Source organism: Staurois parvus, unplaced genomic scaffold, assembly GCF_062004578.1.
Source record: "Staurois parvus isolate SC_StPar_1 unplaced genomic scaffold, SC_StPar_1.0 ptg000019l, whole genome shotgun sequence".
In the NCBI taxonomy this organism is placed as follows: domain Eukaryota; kingdom Metazoa; phylum Chordata; class Amphibia; order Anura; family Ranidae; genus Staurois; species Staurois parvus.
The window spans coordinates 21,333,674-21,353,184 of record NW_028317815.1 but is presented as its reverse complement, the minus strand read 5'-3'; the positions used below and the strand labels follow the sequence as shown (position 1 = coordinate 21,353,184).

Sequence of the window (19,511 nt, the reverse complement as noted above, 5' to 3'; positions counted from 1 at the left end):
TATAAGTGCCCTGTAGGCTAGTGGTTAAACAAGTGACTTCTTTGTATATTTCAAGGTTGCCTTAAAAATCCCACAAAAATGTAAGGTAAAAATTCTCTTTGTATGAAAATAGGGATGGTAACCACACCCTAAGCTACATTGATTGACCTGAAACTTTTCAAGGAGGCATCATAGAGGATGGCAAAAGTAAAACTCTTAATTAAAAATTGAAGGAAAAAATATAGTAGTGGTGCACCGAAATAAAAATTCTTGGATTGAAACTTCAGGATTTATTTGGCCGAAGACCGAAATGGACAGTTTTTTTTGTTAATAAGTTTTTATAAGTTTTGCGTTTTTATGTGCAAAACGCTGCAAAAAAGCAGCAAAATTGTGCGTGCAAAAATGAAAAATGCACTGCAAAATGGACAAAACACATACTGCACTGATGTGAACCAGGCCTGAAATCCACTGCAAACACAAAAAATGCACACGTGATGCGTTTTTGATTCAGTGTGCATTTTTAATCTGCCCAGCAACAAGTCAGCAAAAAGAAAAAAAAAAAAAAAAAAAAACAAACGTGTGCAAAAACGCACCGCAAAATGCATTGGTGTAAACTAGGCCTGGAAAGCACTGAATACACATAAAAACTGCACACATGTTGTGTTTTTTATTTATTTATGCATTTTTAATTTAAAAAAAGTAAAAAAGCATTAAAAATGTGCATGCCAAAATGCAAATTGGACAAAATGCAAGCAGCACTGGTGTGAACCAGGCCTGAAATGCATTGAAGCGTTTTTAATCTGCCCAGCAACAAGTTGGGAAAAAAAATATTTAAAAAAAAAAAAAACGCAAAATGCATAAAAAAAAGTGTAAAAAATGTGCGCAAAAAAACTGCAAAACCGACAAAGCGCAAACTGCATAGGTGTGAACCAGGCCTGAAATGCATTGAAAACCCAAAAAAACAAACAAACACACACACACACGTTAAATTTTGATGCTTTTTTTGTAGTCACATGATCTATGAAAAAAAGCACCCTAAAATGTGGTAAAATTGCAGTAAAATCATAGGTAAAAGTGCAGGCAAAATAGTGGTAAAATTGTGGGTAAACCTGTGCGGTTCCGGCGGCCATTATCGGCACCTTTTTTCCTTTCCGTGAAATGCCAATAACACTATGCCGATACATTTAGACCACCAATATTTTGGTGCATCCATAAAATATAGTAATGTGTACTAACAACACTAATCAGGATGGAAGGAAAACATGTGTTGAAGAATCCTATTGTGGTTTCTATAATCAAATTGCTTATTATGAAAGGAAGGGAATTAAAAAAAAAAAAAAAAAAAAAATAGGATAGGCATGGGGGAAAAGAGAAGAGGAGAAAGAAGTGTGAAGAGTGGGGAAATAAATACATACATACATACATGGAAAGGATGAAGTAAAAGGGAAAGGACAGGGGAGAGGAATACTGCAATGGATTCATTCATAATAATGGGTAATATGCCACTCATAATTTAATCCTTTTGAGACACGAGTATCAAGCTTGAGGATAAAAGAAAAAAAAAACAAACAAAAAAAAAAAAAAAAACTCTTAGGCCCCATGCACACTGAGCATTTTAAAACGCTGGTAGCATTAGCTGTACAAAGTTGCGTTTCTGCTGGCAAATCGCTGCCAAAAAAAAAAAAGTTTCTTTTCTGCTCCTAGAAGCTGAAGCTTGAAAAATGCTTCTAGCCTACAATAGTATGCATAGACACATAGGATAACACTATTTGCTTCCAGGGGTATAAAAAAAAAAAAAAAAAAAACCACATAACTAGCTGCTAGAAGCTTAAAGTGCTTCTAAAGGCTCAAGGATTTTACCTTCATATACTGTGTAGGAAGGTAAAAAACCTTCTGTGTCCAGCCCCCCCAGCTCAGGTTTCACAGCTAATTGATACAGTAGTTGTTCACGGGTTCATGTCAGGTTTATATCAGGTTCAGGACAGGATCAGCTCAGGATCTTATCTTGTTCACACATATGCAGTTTAGAAACGATCCCTAAATCAACAGCCTGTAATCCACACCTGAAGCAGACATGACTCTTTAAAACCGCTCTGAATCTGCACCGCCAGTGCACCGGACATATGTGAACAGGCACTATGGGAAGCAATGTTTGTTTCACGTCATGTGGACTGGATGCATCCAATTGGCATATATGTGAACGGGCACTCTGGCTTTAGAACTACCTTCATATAACTGCAGAATGCTTGGATGAGACCAAATTAACATGCCATCAAAAACAAAGTGGTTTTCATTACAATAAATATTTTATATGTTTTTAGGGCACCTCTGGCATGCAAGGATGTTTTGCCATCCTTGTAGCATTTGGAAAAGAATATTTCTTTTCACAATATATGCAAGTGGCAGCTCTGCTCTTAGCAAAAAGTGCACTGTGGAAAGGTTTCCAAACTGTAGATGTTGGTCTCACCATTTTACTAAGAGGAGGAAAAGAAAAAAAATTCCTGACCAAACTATAGGTAAACAGTATGCTGTAATGGTGGAGAACATTAATAGTAATCATTTAAAGGTTATAAAGAAACTCATTTGTCAAATTTACTCTTTTGCATGTAAATCAAGACCTGGGAGGACAGAAACTATCATCTACTGTATCCCAACAATCACCCAACTGTAGGAGGTACAGTTATGCAGGCCATAGATGGGGAGAAAAACTGCAGATTTTTCTTTTAAAAAACGAAAAATCGGTTGTTCAAGTGGCCGACGTTACCATCAATGGTAAAAAAAAAAAAAAAAAAAAAAAAAAAAAAAATCGGCCGATTTTCTACCCGTCTAGAGCCGGCAAAAAGTGTCCCTGCAGAGAGCTCTGCTATTTCTTTGACAGTTCTCTGACAGTTCCTTGACATTTATAGAAGTTGCAACAATGTATCTATTTGTTTCCATTTAGGATACAGATGTTTTTATTCGGAAACAAATAGATACAATGTTGCAACCGCTGTAAATGTCAAGGAACTGTCAGAGGACTGTCAGAAATAGCGGAGCTCTCTGCAGGGACACTTTTTGCTGGACTGGAATTCTTCTTATTTTCATCCTACTTCTTCTTCTTCTTCCTCTTCCTCTTCATCTTCTTCTTCATCATCCTCATCCTCTTCTTCTTCATCATCATCCTCATCCTCTTCTTCTTCTTCTTCTTCATCCTCATCCTCTTCTTCATCCTCATCCTCTTCTTCATCCTCATCCTCTTCTTCTTCTTCATCATCCTCATCCTCTTCTTCTTCATCATCATCCTCATCCTCTTCTTCATCCTCATCCTCTTCTTCTTCTTCATCATCCTCATCCTCTTCATCATCCTCATCCTCTTCATCATCCTCATCCTCTTCTTCTTCTTCTTCTCCATCCTCATCCTCTTCTTCATCTTCTTCTTCTTCATCCTCATCCTCTTCTTCCTCATCCTCATCCTCTTCTTCCTCATCCTCATCCTCTTCTTCCTCATCCTCATCCTCTTCTTCCTCATCCTCTTCTTCATCCTCATCCTCTTCTTCATCCTCATCCTCTTCTTCATCCTCATCCTCTTCTTCATCCTCATCCTCTTCTTCTTCATCATCCTTTTCTTCATCGTCTTCCTCTTCTTCTTTTTGTCTTCCTCTTGCAGGTCACTGCTCATGCGCAGATTTTTTATCAGTAAAAAAATCGGCCGATTTGCCCACTAATTGCCGCGAAAAACCGGCCGATCGGCAAAATCGGCCGATTTTTTTCCAACTTTACCGAAAAAAAAAACAACCAAAATACCGAAAAACGGCCGACCAAATCGCCCACTAACGATCCGAAAATCGGCCGATTTTATTTTCGGCCGAAAAATCGGCCGATTTTCGACCCATCTATGGCCTGCATAAGGCTCCACTTTAGTTTGACTACAGTTGGCCTTTCTCCTGCATTGCCCCCTAGTGGCAGAAATACTTATTTCTCTTGTTTGACAACTTTATGAAGAAGTTCTGTACAGTGTTACTTGGATTGTATTCCAGGATTTGTTTGTCTTCAGCTAAGGGAACTTGCAATAATTTAAAGACTTTACATAAAGTCTCAGAAATCTTTAATTAAAGTGATATTAAACCTTTTTTACCTTAGAAACCATTTTTTACATTATTGGAAGAAATGCATTATTTCTCTGATCCCCCCTTCACAGTATGAAGGGGAAGAGGGGGGAGAATAGATCCAGCACTGTGCACGGCTGTACCTCTTCTCCCCTCTCTTCCTCTTCACACAACATTCAAGCAGCAGCAGGAACCATTGGCTCTTGCTGCTATCAAATACAGTGAGAAAAAAGTGGAGTTGGGCCTAAATAGCACTGTGTAAGTCTATGGAGTACAGCTCCACAGACACACAGCACAGGAGCATGCAGACACTGTGTGCCTCCATAGCAAGTGGCTTGCTATGGGGGGCGGGGGGACACACACACACAAAGAGGAGGAGCCAGGATTTCCTTGCTACTAAATATTCCACGGTCAACTGTTAGTGGTATTATAACTAAGTGGAAGCAACTGGGAACAACAGCAGCAACAACTGAGCACCAGTGAAAAAAATCATGGTTAATAAAGACATGGATGAGCAAGTTTGGGGTGAAGGAACTTGACTGGCCTGCACAGAGTCCTGACCTCAACCTGAGAGAACACCTTTGGGATGAATTAGAACGGAGACTGTGATCCACGCCTTCTCGTCTGACATCAGTGCCTGACCTCACAAATGCACTTCTGGAAGAATGGTCAAACATTCCCATAGACACACTCCTAAACCTTGTGGACAGCCTTCCTAGAAGAGTTGAAGGTGTTATAGCGGTTATGCCTGTAAAGGCAGGCATCCCAATACTTTTGGCAATATAGTGTAGTTTAAATACCAAGTCAGATATATTTTTTGTATTATTGTAAACAAAAAAAACCAAAAAAAAACATATTCCACACTTTGTGTGGAAAAAAAAAGAAACTTTTTCCCCAATTTTTCAGGTTTTTTTTCTCTACATCTCTACTCTGGATGAAGTACCAACACCTTTGGACAGCAGCATAATCAGTCTGGAAGGAGAGGAGTGTTTGATATACTAGCAGATTTAGAACCACAAACAAATCGAAGACAAACTCCAGCTAACACTACAGCGTTCGCAAAAGTTTTTTTTCTTTGAGATAAAGTTTTTTTACATGAATCAGAAAAAGCTGATCATTGTATACACCCGTCGGTGGCTAATAATTTTTCTCAAGATTCTTAAACTGGAATTCCAGTCAAATTCTAACGAAGGCTAAACCTACTCCCACCCCCATTCAAAAGACTATTCTGTCTAACCTGTAAAAGAAAAGAGGTCTATACTTACCCATACTGAAGTTACATAGTTAGTCTGGCTGAAAAAAGACAAAAGTCCATCCAGTTCAACCATAAAAAAAAAAAAAAAGTTATAATCCTATACCCACAGTTGATCCAGATGAAGGCGCAAAAAAACCCAGCAATTCCAATTTGCTCCTGCAAAGAAAAAAATTCCTTCCCGATCCCAATCGGATATTCCCTGGATCAATTTTACCTGTAAATGTTATATCCAGTTATATTCTGTGTATCTAAGAATGTTGCTCTGATCTGTTCACATTTCACATGACTGGCTTCCAGCACCAGTTTCAGTGTAGAGGAGGAACAGCCAACAATGGATGCCCCATAGTAGGCCTATGGGTGATGTAATTGCTCTGGCTCTGTAGCCATTGTCGCTGCCTCTCCTCTACACTGAAGCTGGCACTGGGTCCCAGACCAGAGGGCAAAAAAAGAAAAAAGGAAAGAAAGCCTAAAAAAGAAAAATAATACAGCATCACATCTAATAATTATATTATAATAAGTGCAATATTATGTGTTCCTATTGAGGTGGTTCACACAGATGCGATCCACATGCATTATGTGCCATTATAAAAAGGGTCCTGTGCGAGTTTATATCTGTGCCATTGCAGACACGCAAGTGATAGAGTGGCATGCGGAGATAAGTGTTCACATAGGCTTGCTATTGACAGGAGTTTTCCCACTGAGGTCTATGGGGACGCGACTCCCCACTGAGGTCTATGGGGACGCGACTCCCCACTGAGGTCTATGGGGACGCGACTCCCCACTGAGGTCTATGGGGACGCGACTCCCCACTGAGGTCTATGGGGACGCGACTCCCCACTGAGGTCTATGGGGACGCGACTCCCCACTGAGGTCTATGGGGACGCGACTCCCCACTGAGGTCTATGGGGACGCGACTTCCCACTGAGGTCTATGGGAAGCAGTGTGTAAACCTAGGTGCCAGGATGCAATTTCTAGCCTCCATGGAGACCTGGCGTCTGGGATTTGTCGAACCCTGCTATAACTAAAAGGTATTTTAAACATTCATTTAACTTATTTAAACCGATAAAAAAAGCTTTAAAATTAAGAATAGGTTGAAAATTAACGAAGCAATGCAAAACAAAGCTTTGTCAAAACATTTTAAGATTGCATCCACACTTGTGCGATTTCTCCTCTTTCTGCCGTCACACTGCAATGCACTACAACAGAAATCACAATGGTCTCTATGGTGCCTGTTCACATCAATGCAACATGGTGCCGTTTGATTTTTGAAAAGGTGCAGGTGCTTTTTTTGGTGCGGCATAGTGTGTGTTTGGCCCACAGACTTCAATGGGAGCACATGAAAAATGCAAGTACATACGTCTTTGGCAGGGCTTTGTGTTTAACAACCCTTCTACTCCTCCTACAAAATAAAACGCATCGAAAGACACATAAAAATGCTCTACAAAAATCCATTATTATGCAGCAGCACTAGGGTGAACCTAGGCTAAGGAAACATTCCTGCTTTATCCCAACACACAAGCTGGTGAGGGCACAATGAAACATACTAACATTTAGTTGCTATGTACTGTACACCTGCTTATCTGCCAACAATGTTCAATTGTATACAAAGATTTCTTCTGTGGATTTGGGGTTCTAAGAGCTTCATGCACAATAACACACGGCAGGACAAAACAGCACCATATACCAGAGAAGAACTCACCCATAGATCCTGTTCACATTTTACCCGTCTGTCTAAAGTGCAATTTTGGGCAAAATAAAAAAAAAAAAGATGATAAATAAAGGAGTCGGTCCCTAGCATTATCACAGCAGTTTTATTTTCCTTCTGTTACAGTTTTATTACCTGTTGATCCTGCCAAGAGATCCATTATTTTAGCACTTGCTTTAACAAGGTGGTAATGCTGTTGGCTCTGTTGCGTATTTCAGTCTGTTTATTCTGACAGACGGGCTGTACACGGTGCTCCTGTGCCTCTGGGTGCCCATAAATACCAGTTTTTTACACTGTAAGATGCCTCAAAGCTGATTTCAATGTTTTCGTGAACTTTAACCACTTGCCCTCCCGAGGATTTACCCCCCTTACTGACCAGGCAATTTTTGTGTTACGGCGCTGCATTACTTTAACTGACAGTTGCGTGGTCATGCAACATTGCACCCAAATGAAATTTACGTCCTCTTTTTTTCCCACTAATTGAACTTTCTTTTGATGGGATTTGATTGCCTGTGCGTTTAATTTTTGGCTCTATAAAAAAAAAAAAAAAAAGGCAGACAATTGTGAGAAAAAAAATCTAATTGAACTTTCTTTTGATGGGATTTGATTGCCTGTGCGTTTAATTTTTGGCTCTATAAAAAAAAAAAAAAAAGGCAGACAATTGTGAGAAAAACAATCTATTTTTTATTTTTTGCTATTAAAAACATGTCCAGTAAAAAATGTAAAAAAAAAAAAATCAAATTTCGTCATACATTTAAGCCAAAATGTACTCTGCGACATGTCTTTGCTAAAGGAAAAAAAATCCCAATACGTGTAAATCAATTTGTTTAGGTGAAAGTTGTAGCGTTCACAAATGGCGGTATAGATACTGTAATTTTTTTTAATTTTTACTAGTAATGGCAGCGATCAGCAACTTATAGCGGGACTGCGGCGCGCATTCTGACACAGGGGGGGAACTGACTTGGTGTCACTGACATCCCCAGTGACACCAATACTGTGATCAGTGCTAATAAAAAGCACTGACACTGTACTAAGGGCACTGGGCAGGAACAGGTTAACACAAGGGGCGATCAAAGGGTTAACAGTGTGCTGTTTTACTTGTGTGTGTGTGCGCTTTACACTGTAATCCAACTGCTTTGCATGGCTGGGCTGTGCACAGCCATCCAAAGCAGTGTGCACGAGCTGACAGACAGGAGAACTGCATTGTTTACATACAGTTCTCCTCCCTGGAGATGCTCAGCAATCACCGGCCAGGACCTTGTGACCGACAGCCGCGAATGGCAGTGCAGGTAGGGCACACCCCCTACCCAGAAATGCAAAATCACGATTTTGCGCACCCGTGCCGCCCTGTAGCAGTATATCTGCTATAAGGCAGTCAGGAAGCGGTTAAATCAGAACTAAACACATCAATTTAGGTTCCACAAAAACAGTTACATTCCAGAAAAGTGCCATGTATACAACTGTCATATTTGCTTTTGTTGTCAACTAAACTGTCAAACCAACAAATGGCTGGGGTCATAACTGATCATATGTGCGGCACCATGGCAACCGCAGATCAAATGGCGGCTAAAGCCTAGTACACAGGATCAGAAAATCGTATGAAAAATAACTGAAGCGATTGTCTGATCGTTAGTACACAGCTTTCATCTGAAATTATTCGAAGGGACAAGTACAAAAACTTTTCTTGTACGATACCAGATTGTGCGATTTTCGTTTAATCAGTACAGTTTTTGTCTGAAAATACAATACAAATACATTAGATCACGTACAAATTTTCTGTTATACAAGAATTTTTGAAACATTAGTAACCTCTTCACTTTCGATATGAGACCAGCATGGGAAAACAAAAAAAAAAAAAAAACGGACGGTCATTCATCCATCCAATATTCTCATTGTGTGTATGGGGCTTAAGATGGCAGCTTCCTTGGCTGAAAAGGATAGGAGGGTTTAGTTCTGCTTTAGATAGTTCACTTGGATCAAGCTGGTCCAACCTAACTATTGCACTAACAATTGCTGTGAGCACTGTATGTATCCTCAGCAACATCCAGTATACAGCATTGTTTTCCGGCAGTTTTGTCCTGCTCCTGGAACACGATTGTGTCAGGTTGAGCGCTCCTCAGCTATTCCCAGGGAACTTTCTATTCTATGATCGACAACAAGGTTTACTCTCACTAGTTGAGGCAGAGATCGGGACATTATGCGCCCGTCTCTCTGCCTATCAGAGGCACCCGGTCTTCCTTCTAGGCTCATGCTCTTCAGCCGTTTGAATGGCCGAGCCACGATATGCATGGGAGTCCCTATCACAGAGCGGCGCTCTCCGCAATGGCGGCAAACTTAGTATGCCCTACATAGAAAGTGTACTGCACATGCTCCGGTGATGTCACTGGCTGGAGCCGATGTAAAGATCTACTGAATGGCACACATTAGGAGATAGTCACTGTACCTAGAGGTAAGGCTTCATTTAGACATGCGATTTGGGGTGGCAAAAACATGGCTCAACCTCACATTTTTGCTTCCTCCCAACTGCGCCCCCACCCCTTAAAGCAGATTGATATCCTCCTATCCTTTTCAGCAAAGGAAGCTGCCACCTTGGCCTTTGTTTGATCTTCCAGGGCACTCAACATGTGATCAGTTATGACACCAGCCATTTGATGATTTGACAGTTTGATTGACAGCACAAGCAAATGTGACAGTTAATGGGAATGTAACTGTTTTTTTTTAAACAGTTAAATCAATGCGAATTATCATGCAATCACATGACAAGTCGCACCCTATGGTTCGCAATGGAAAGTAGTTCCTGCAGTACTTCTGGCGATTTCAGGTGCGACTTGCATAGACATCTGTGCATGAAGTTGCATAGACCTCTGACAAGTTGCACAGACATCCGAATTTGAAATCGTGCGACTTCGGATAGAACCTGGGCTAACGTGGTTGTAAACCCAGTGAAGTGACTGGCCTCAGGTGATCCAAAGAGATGAAACAAATCCTCCTGCATAAGGTGTATCTGTTTATCTGCAATATCTTCTCTACATCCGTTCAGGCCTGGTTCACACCTATGTGTTGCAATCTGCTGCGGGAAAAAGTCCCCGAGCCTTTCCAGTTCAGCCAACATGGCGATGGGCAGCGGATGGGGGTGCTTACATTCCGTGGCTGCAATACTTCATGCCTGTGGCACAGTTCACCCAACATGGCGATGAGCAGCGGATGGGGGTGCTTACATTCCGTGGCTGCAATACTTCATGCCTGTGGCACAGCTCACCCAACATGGCGATGGGCAGCGGATGGGGGAGCTTACATTCCGTGGCTGCAATACTTCATGCCTGTGGCACAGCTCACCCAACATGGCGATGGGCAGCGGATGGGGGTGCTTACATTCCGTGGCTGCAATACTTCATGCCTGTGGCACAGTTCACCCAACATGGCAATGGGCAGCGGATGGGGGAGCTTACATTCCGTGGCTGCAATACTTCATGCCTGTGGCACAGTTCAGCCAACATGGCGATGGGCAGCGGATGGGGGAGCTTACATTCCGTGGCTGCAATACTTCATGCCTGTGGCACAGTTCAGCCAACATGGCCATCGGCAGGTGGCAAGCTCACCACATTCTACACACTCAAGCAATGCATGCCATTGCGGCACACTTGTTGGCAAAAATGGGGTGAAAACAAGCAGTGAGAAGGCATCACATCACTTCCTCACTACCTGTCAGTAGCCTCTGAAGTACAATCCAAACACAGATCGGGCTTCAGAGGAATGGAAGATTTAGCCGCACATATAAATCTGGAAGGCACAGTTCGCACATGAAGGCTCACTTATGGGCTCCATCCAGTTGTAGGTGACACTGATCACAAGGGATGTCCATGGAACAGAGGGATGGGGTGTCACAGCCATCACAAGGGAATGTCATTGTACGGACAGATCAGTCAGGATCCCCCTCCTTTGTGAATATACCCGGCCCTTTGTTGGACAGATGCTCACCGTGCAGATGTGTCCGGCATGTACCATATACAGAAGGACGGGGGGGACCCGGATAACTGCTGTGGTATGGACCTGTGGAAGAGGACCTGTCATAAGGTGCCCCGGCTCTGAGGACACAGCTGTCCCCGGTCTCCTATATTCCATATACGGGTACACCCCCCGCCCGCTCGGCATAATACATCGTTACAGACCTGTGTCCCCAGCACAAACTCACTGCCAGCAGACGACTACCCCATCCTCCTCTGCTCACCTGCTGCCCTGGAGCCGCCTCCTCCTCCCGCCGCAAGCACCGGACGGAACCGTTTGAATTTCACCGGAACATGAGTGCAGGGTCTGCGCGCCCCCGATGCGCGCACCTCACGGGACACGAGCCAGGCCACTAGCACCACAGGCACAGGCTTTAGTCACCGCCCCCTAGCAACCGTAAGCGCGTCACGGGGGGCGGACCGATCTGACGGGTTGTCAGGGGAACTGCAGCTGGAGGACAAAAACATTTTTTTACCCAAAACAAACATGGCAGCTGCGTATGGCTCTATAGAGCGAATCATCTGGCGCCACGTTGGATGAGGGCAACTGGCGCTGTATGGAAATAATCACATCTTTTGTTCCAGAGATATTGTCATGTCAAACAGCTTCAGAAGGCAAGTAAACGCCGAAACTGTAGATTATCTTGATTTACAACTAATAATGACGATTATCTCACAGGACACAATCCAGTTTCCCTTACTTCAGAAATACGTCCAGTGCGCCGTACGTCATTAACGTGCGTCTGATCAGTCGTCGGTCTCCCAACCGGATGATTGGCTGAGGGATGTGCTCTGGTCATTGGTCGGAGAGCAGGAAGTGATGGTTGGTGCTGGAGGTCGGTGATCAATTCTAATGAAGGCTCGGTGTGATGTATAGCAGGGAGCTCTGGGTTCCTGATCTCTAGGGAATGACACCCTGGGATGTGTACTGGTGAGGAGACATTCTCTGTGTGATCTGATGGTTGGATGTCAGGAAGCAGACATGGTGACATCACTGTGTATGTGACATGGGACTGATTGGTGTACAAGAGAGGCTAGAACAGATCAGCTCCCAGACATTGCAGCTTCAGCATAGAGCACCCCTGAGGAGGACAGACAGTCCCAGCTAAGATCAGAGCTTTGTTAGGTCTGCTGGAAATGCTCAGCAGGCGCTGTGCCTGGTCTCTGGATCCCTCATACCGCCCTTATCATCACACTGCTATCACTAGATGTATACACACTCCCTGCCATGTCTGATCACATACCAGTCACTGTTGTTAGGTTTTCCTGTGCATCCCGTTTGCACTGCAGCGCAGCACGGAGGTGTGATACAGTGATATGCGCTAAGATACAGACATGCAGCATTTTACTGCACAACACCGCTAGGTACCGCATGTCAACACACGTGCTGCTGCATAGAGATGTGAATGGAGTGTCACTTTGTGCACTTCAAGTAAAGCTTAAAAAAAGTATAGTGTGGTGTGCTACAAGGCCACGCCCCCCAACATATTCCATCCTAACTACCACCACCACCACCACCGTGACTCGCGGATGCCAAAAACTGACAGCTGCCTGCGCACTAAAATGTAGTATTTAACATGAAGGCAGTGTAAACATGAACACGTGATTGTTCGTTGTAGAGGGTTGTATAGGTGTTCTGTTTAACCCTTTTCACTGTCATGGATGTACATTATACTGATCTCAGCACATCAATGGCAGCAAAAAGGGTAAAACAGTACACCTACAATGGATGTACATTATACTGATCTCAGCACATCCATGACAGTGAAAAGGGTAAAACAGTACACCTACAATGGATGTACATTATACTGATCTCAGCACATCCATTGTAGGTGTACTGTTTTACCCTTTTCACTGCCATGGATATACATTATACTGATCTCAGCACATCTATGGCAGTGAAGAGGGTAAAACAGTACACCTACAATGGATATACATTATACTGATCTCAGCACATCCATTGTAGGTGTACTGTTTTATCCTCTTCACTGCCATGGATGTGCTGAGATCAGTATAATGTAAATTCATGACAGTGAAAAGGGTTAAACAGTACACCTGCCATGGATGTGATGAGATCAGTAAAATGTACATCATCTAAGGGTTAAACGGGTCCATAAGATATATGTCCGTGGTGTTCACTCTTCTACTATAAGTTCAGGATCACTTCAGTGACCACCAACTTATATTAAAACTGCTCAGCAGACTCTTGTCCTGGATCTGATTTCACCAGGAGCTGTAGATGTTTGTTTCCCTGTGCTTCTTCCCCACTAGGATCCCACACCTGGTTCCCCTCTCTGGGTGGTGTCAGCTGTGGATCGCTCCATCAGCATTTTGTTGCTACTTCACTCACTTTTATGTGATTTCTTTTGTGTTGTATAATTTATTGTGAGTGCTTGGTTTGTGCTTTCATCACATAACTTTTACTTTCTCTATGTTCCGCCCTTGACTCCTGTGCTTCCCATTTTGCACCGCTCTGTTGTCCTCTAAAATGACCCCCCCTCCCCATCTCCACTACAGAACCACTATGTCCGTGGTATCCCCCCCCTCTACTATAAGCTCAGGGGTCACCTCAGTGACCACACCACAAATGTATAACAATACTGTTCAGCAGACGCTGCTGAACAAAAGAATGGATGTGATCAGTGGCTTACAAGCCCCTTATCGCAGCTACGCACCTAAACTGTGAGTACCCCCCAAGACACTGCTTCCCACCGTTCCCCATCCTGAACCACTCTGGTGTCCTCTAAAATGCCCCCGCAGCACCACTACTCTTTTGTCCGATCCTGCTTTGGCTCCCATCCTGCAAGCTTCAGCTGCTCCTGGGGCACACTGCGAGAGATCAGTGTCAGGATGAAGAGCAGGGGGCTGGTAAGACATCTTGTTTTTTTATCAGCCCCTTCCTTCCCTGAATGAACACAGTGAGCAATCAGTACCAATCACTCCTGTGTTTATTCATCACTGAAGCATAGTATTTACTGTTTCAGTTTGTGAATGAATAGGAAGCCTCTGTACAGAGCACTTCCTATTAATTCACTTGCAGTGCAACTGGGACTGCAGAGAAACAGAGACATTAGTGGTCTGTTTAGACCCCTGATATCTCACCAAAGCCCCCCAACAGGGATGTAAAAAAAATCGTAAAAAATAATAATAATTAAAAAACATAGGCCTCATTCACATAGGGCAGCACACACCCATGCAGGGCCATGTTTACTTGCACGGGTATGCATAGGTGTTTTGTGCAGGCTGTCCCATTGATGTCAGTTAGGATGCAGTGGCTGCACGGCACAGGCGCTGCTCATAATGTGACATCCATGTGGGTGCTGGTGCACGTCCCTGAACTCATGCTTTCAGAGGTGTGCACCCACACAGATGTCAGAATGGGAGCAGCAGCTGTGTCCATGCAGCTGCTGCATCCCAATTGACATGAATAGGACTGCCTGCACAGTAATTCATGGAACACCTGTGCATCACCATGTGGGTATACACAGCCACCTTGCATGGACCTACATTTTAGTACGTCCCATGTGAATGAGGCCTTAGTAAGAATGTATCAGTCATTTTGTAAGTTATGTTGTGCTTATGTCTGCAAATGATTTTAGTGTATTTTTAGCAACACTAGTAATTTGATAAACATTTGTGCTATTACTATGGGGCCTAAAAAAATAAAGAAAATGTATAGTTTTGGAGTGTCCAAACAAACTGAGAGCTGTAAATGAAAAAAGGAAACCTACGGATTTTTACAGAAATTTGATTATTTACAGTTTTGTGTACATTCAGGTTTTCATCATTTTTGCAAAAAGTTGCAGTTTAAAATTTACAAAAATAACAAATATTTGTTATTTATTAACTAAGTACAGTACGCAAATATCATGGGGGAATAAAATATCAGTAGCCCCTTCTTTTTATTCTACTGGTCCTATGATTTTAGAAAATGTATGGTTTGGGATGCGGGGGGGTCGTTCACAAACTCTGACAGCTGTAAGGGAAAAATAAAACAAAGAAATTGAAAAATTGAAAAAAATGGCCACTTGAGTTTAAAAGTGGAGCTCAGGGCCCAGCAGCGAGGCCAAACTTTTTTAGGAGACATTGTACCAGAGGAATTAGAGCTGTCTAAGAGGGCCTGGAGTACACCTTACCAGGACAGACTCATCCTCACTGCATACAGCTCAAGTCTCCTTGGGCACCTATGGAGGATGGGTACACACTGGAATTTATGGAGACTCCGACGCAGACAAGATCTTGGTCTTCCTCTGCTTCCAGATCTGTGGCTCTGGAGGTACGCCTATGCTTTGGTACTAAAACAGGAACCAAATGGAAATCTTCTAATAGGGACACTTGCTTCTATGACAACTGTCTATAGGGGATTTCCTTCACATTGGAAAGATATCTTCTCATTTCCTGTTGAAACAACAAGACAGGTAGTGATGGGAAATCTCCCTAATGAGACAGATGGCAAAACTAACAGTAGGCTTAACCCTCCTAATCTCTATCCAAAATAAAGAAAAAAACATTTAGCTTTTAACTTGAATATTTCATTTCAAGTCCGCTAAATGGGGTTTGTTATGCTCGTTTAGAACAGCCTTTTTGAGCTAGGGTGCCTTCTGGGTTCTTCCAAGGTGCCTTGGGAAAATGCCTAAAAATTGGCACAAATTGCCCAAATACAGTGGGGCAAAAACGTATTTAGTCAGCCACCAATTGTGCAAGTTCTCCCACTTAAAAAGATGAGAGAGGCCTGTAATTGGCATCATAGGTAGACCTCAACTATGAGAGACAAAATGAGAAAACAAATCCAGACGATCACATTGGCTGATTTGGAAAGAATTTATTTGCAAATTATGGTGGAAAATAAGTATTTGGTCAATATCAAAAGTTCATCTCAATACTTTGTTATATATCCTTTGTTGGCAATGACAGAGGTCAAACGTTTCCTGTAAGTCTTCACAAGGTTGGCACACACTGTTGCTGGTATGTTGGCCCATTCCTCCATGCAGATCTCCTCTAGAGCAGTGATGTTTTGGGGCTGTCGCTGGGCAACACAGACTTTCAACTCCCTCCAAAGGTTTTCTATGGGGTTGAGATCTGGAGACTGGCTAGGCCACTCCAGGACCTTGAAATGCTTCTTACGAAGCCACTCCTTCGTTGCCCGGGTGGTATGTTTGGGATCATTGTCATGTTGGAAGACCCAGCCACGTTTCATCTTCGATGCCCTTGCTAATGGAAGGAGGTTTGCACTCAAAATCTCACGATACATGGCCCCATTCATTCTGTCCTGTACATGGATCAGTCATCCTGGTCCTTTGCGGAGAAACAGCCCCAAAGCATGATGTTGCCACCCCCATGCTTCACAGTAGGTATGGTGTTCTTTGGATGCAACTTAGCATTCTCTCTCCTCCAAACGCGACGAGTTGTGTTTCTACCAAACAGTTCTATTTTGGTTTCATCTGACTATATGACATTCTCCCAATCCTCTTCTGGATCATCCAAATGCTCTCTAGCAAACTTCAGACGGGCCCGGACATGTACTGGCTTAAGCAGGGGGACACGTCTGGCACTGCAGGATCTGAGTCCCTGGTGGTGTAGTCTGTTACTGATGGTAGCCTTTGTTACGTTGGTCCCAGCTCTCTGCAGGTCATTTACTAGGTCTTCCTGTGTGGTCCTGGGATTTTTGCTCGCCGTTCTTGTGATCATTTTGACCCCACGGGGTGAGATCTTGCGTGGAGCCCCAGATCAAGGGAGATTATCAGTGGTCTTGTATGTCTTCCATTTTCTAATTATTGCTCCCACAGTTGATTTGTTCACACCAAGCTGCTTGCCTATTGCAGATTCAGTCTTCCCAGCCTGGTACAGGTCTACAATTTTGTTTCTGGTGTCCTTCAACAGCTCTTTGGTCTTCACCATAGTGGAGTTTGGAGTGTGACTGTTTGAGGTTGTGGACAGGTGTCTTTTATACTGATAACAAGTTCAAACAGGTGCCATTGATACAGGTAATGAGTTCAGGACAGAGGAGCCTCTTAAAGAAGAAGGTACAGGTCTGTGAGAGCCAGAAATCTTGCTTGTTTGTAGGTGACCAAATACTTATTTTCCACCATAATTTGCAAATAAATTCTTTCCAAATCAGCCAATGTGATTGTCTGGATTTTTTTTCTCATTTTGTCTCTCGTAGTTGAGGTCTACCTATGATGCCAATTACAGGCCTCTCTCATCTTCTTAAGTGGGAGAACTTGCACAATTGGTGGCTGACGAAATACTTTTTTGCCCCACTGTAAATATCAACAAGTCGTCAGATGGATCAAGCCAGTTTGTTTTGTTACATAAAGCCACAAGTTTCAATTGTGCATCATTACAATCTTAGACACCGTGCAGACCAGCTATTGGCATTCTAACAATCAACAATGTCATAGGTTGATAAGGAGGACATCAGGTGCCTGAGGATGGCTTTGTTTTCGCTTCTCCATCAGCACTGGGGCCACATTTGCTGAATAAGGGAGAGAAACTGAGGAAGGAAAGAGATGCTGGAATACTATCCTACAGCATTCAGCAGAGGTGTATTTGCTTTGTAAAGAAAATAAAAATCACCTGTAATGTTGGGGACCCTATGTGTGTCAATGCCACTGCCTTATGTAAAACTGTTAAGTTAGTCATTTTAGAATGGGGTGCCTCAAGATTGTGCAGAATTTTAAAGGCTGCCTTGAATGAAAAAATGTTGAGAAACACTGATTTAGAAGATCTCTTCATTAAACAGTATTTATAGTCTGGAACACTGGATTTACCAGATGATTACGCTTTGCTTTGACACCAGTGAAGGGTCTATGACCAGGGGCGGACTGACCATTTGGAAACGCGGACACTGCCCGAGGGCCTGGGGTCAGTAAGGGGCCCCATGAGATGCCCCTGGAACCTTTTTCATAGGCTTTTTTGAGTTTGGGCAAGGACACAGGGGCCCCATGATCCCCTATTGCCCGGGGGCCCCATGAGTTGTCAGTCCGCCCCTGTCTATGACTTGGATTTTTTGGAAATATTGCTAATACCTTTTGTAATAATGATGTCATTATGTCATGTCTCTGCTCTATTCCAGGGATATAGCTCTTCATCTTGGCTTCGAGACCCCCTAAAAGCAGTTTAAATGAGAATGTCCTTGGCCCAGAGAGTGCTCCTCACCTGGCTGTTTAGTTTGCTTTTCCTCATCATGGTGGTGCTGAAACTGGATGAAAAAGCTCCATGGAACTGGTTTATTATCTTCATCCCCATCTGGATATTTGACACCATTCTACTTGTGATGCTGATTGTGAAAATGGCTGGACGATGTAAATCAGGGTATGATCCCAGGAACGGCGCTCAAAACATGAAGAAAAAATCCTGGTATCTCACAGCCATGCTACTGAAGTTGGCATTTTGCCTTGCTCTCTGTGCCATGCTGGAGCAATTCACCAGTATGTATTTATGCTTTGTGTTTATTCCATTATGGCTCCTACTGATCGGAGGACTGATTGAACTGGGAATAAATGTATTTTGCGTCAGACGAGATCAGTAACAGCCAGAAAGAGCAGTGCTGGGTACTGCAGAGATGAGGAAATGTCATGCATGTATTCCTTCGCTATTATCTTTGATTTCCTAGAGTTATTGGATACAAAACCAACCAGCATGTTCACCCCTCCATCCCATGGACTCCTGTGTAAGCAGCCCAGTGCTGTCGACAGACATTGGTGTTCTGCTTTGCTTTGTTAGAAGGCTGCATGCTTTTACTTTTGTTGTATTATATGTAAATAAATAGAAACCTATAATGTAAAGCTTAGAGATTTCTTTGTATGAATGAAATATAGTTTTTGTATAGGATTTCTATAGTTCCAGAACAACAAGGAAAACTTGTTAAAGTGGATCTAGCCTTCAATATATATATTTTTTCATGCTAGGTAATATGTACGTGTAATACGAACAGGTATTTGAAGCCTAACTCTGTCTTTAAAGCGGAGTTCCACTCACTCTGTAAAAAAATAAAAGTCAGCAGCTAGCTATAATAACTGTAGCTGCTGACTTTTAAAAAACAGCCACTCACCTGTCCCACGATCCTGCGTTGCCCCCCAACAGCCCATTTTACTGGCCATCCTGTATTCCAGGAGGCTGGCATCTTCAATATGGTGGGCACCTGGCTGTTACGGCTTGTGGCTTCACAGCCGGGTGCATTAAATAGCATGTTTGGACCAAGCTGGTCCAAACGCAAAGATTTCCTTCACTAGCAGTTGCAGCAGCTGTCAGTGTTGATTGAACTGGATGTAGCTTCTGTTATACACAGTACTGTATTCTGGCAGTGGGTTGGAGACTTCTCCTTCTGCTTCCAGAACAAAATTGAGTCAGGCTGAGTTCTTTTCAGCCATTTATGGGAAGCTTTGTATCTTCTGAATTAATACAACGCTTTCTTTAATCAGCTGTGGCAGAGATCGTGACACAATCATCCTGCCTTTTCGCCTTAGCCAATCAGAGGACGC

The 19,511-nt window shown here is 43.0% G+C and overlaps 2 protein-coding genes across 3 annotated transcripts in view; one reads left to right on the top strand and one right to left on the bottom strand.

Annotated features, from left to right (window-relative positions):
• PHTF2 (putative homeodomain transcription factor 2) overlaps positions 1-11,418 on the bottom strand; it is a 182,476-nt gene extending 171,058 nt beyond the window's left edge. The window contains exon 1 of the mRNA XM_089685751.1: positions 11,253-11,418. The gene's annotated coding sequence lies outside the window, so the exon portion shown is untranslated. The remainder of the gene's footprint in view (positions 1-11,252) is intronic.
• Positions 11,419-11,743: 325 nt separating this feature from the next.
• On the top strand, positions 11,744-18,815 carry TMEM60 (transmembrane protein 60). 2 transcript variants are annotated; one of them, XM_089685745.1, is made up of 2 exons: positions 11,744-11,864; positions 18,104-18,815. In XM_089685745.1, the coding sequence occupies exon 2, from the start codon at positions 18,152-18,154 to the stop codon at positions 18,557-18,559; it is 408 nt and encodes a 135-aa protein (XP_089541871.1). In that variant the 5' UTR covers positions 11,744-11,864; positions 18,104-18,151; the 3' UTR covers positions 18,560-18,815. The 2 variants fall into 2 exon arrangements, with proteins under 2 accessions (XP_089541871.1, XP_089541862.1); XM_089685736.1 differs by having other exon boundaries at positions 11,797-11,959.
• The last annotated feature ends 696 nt before the right edge of the window (positions 18,816-19,511 follow it).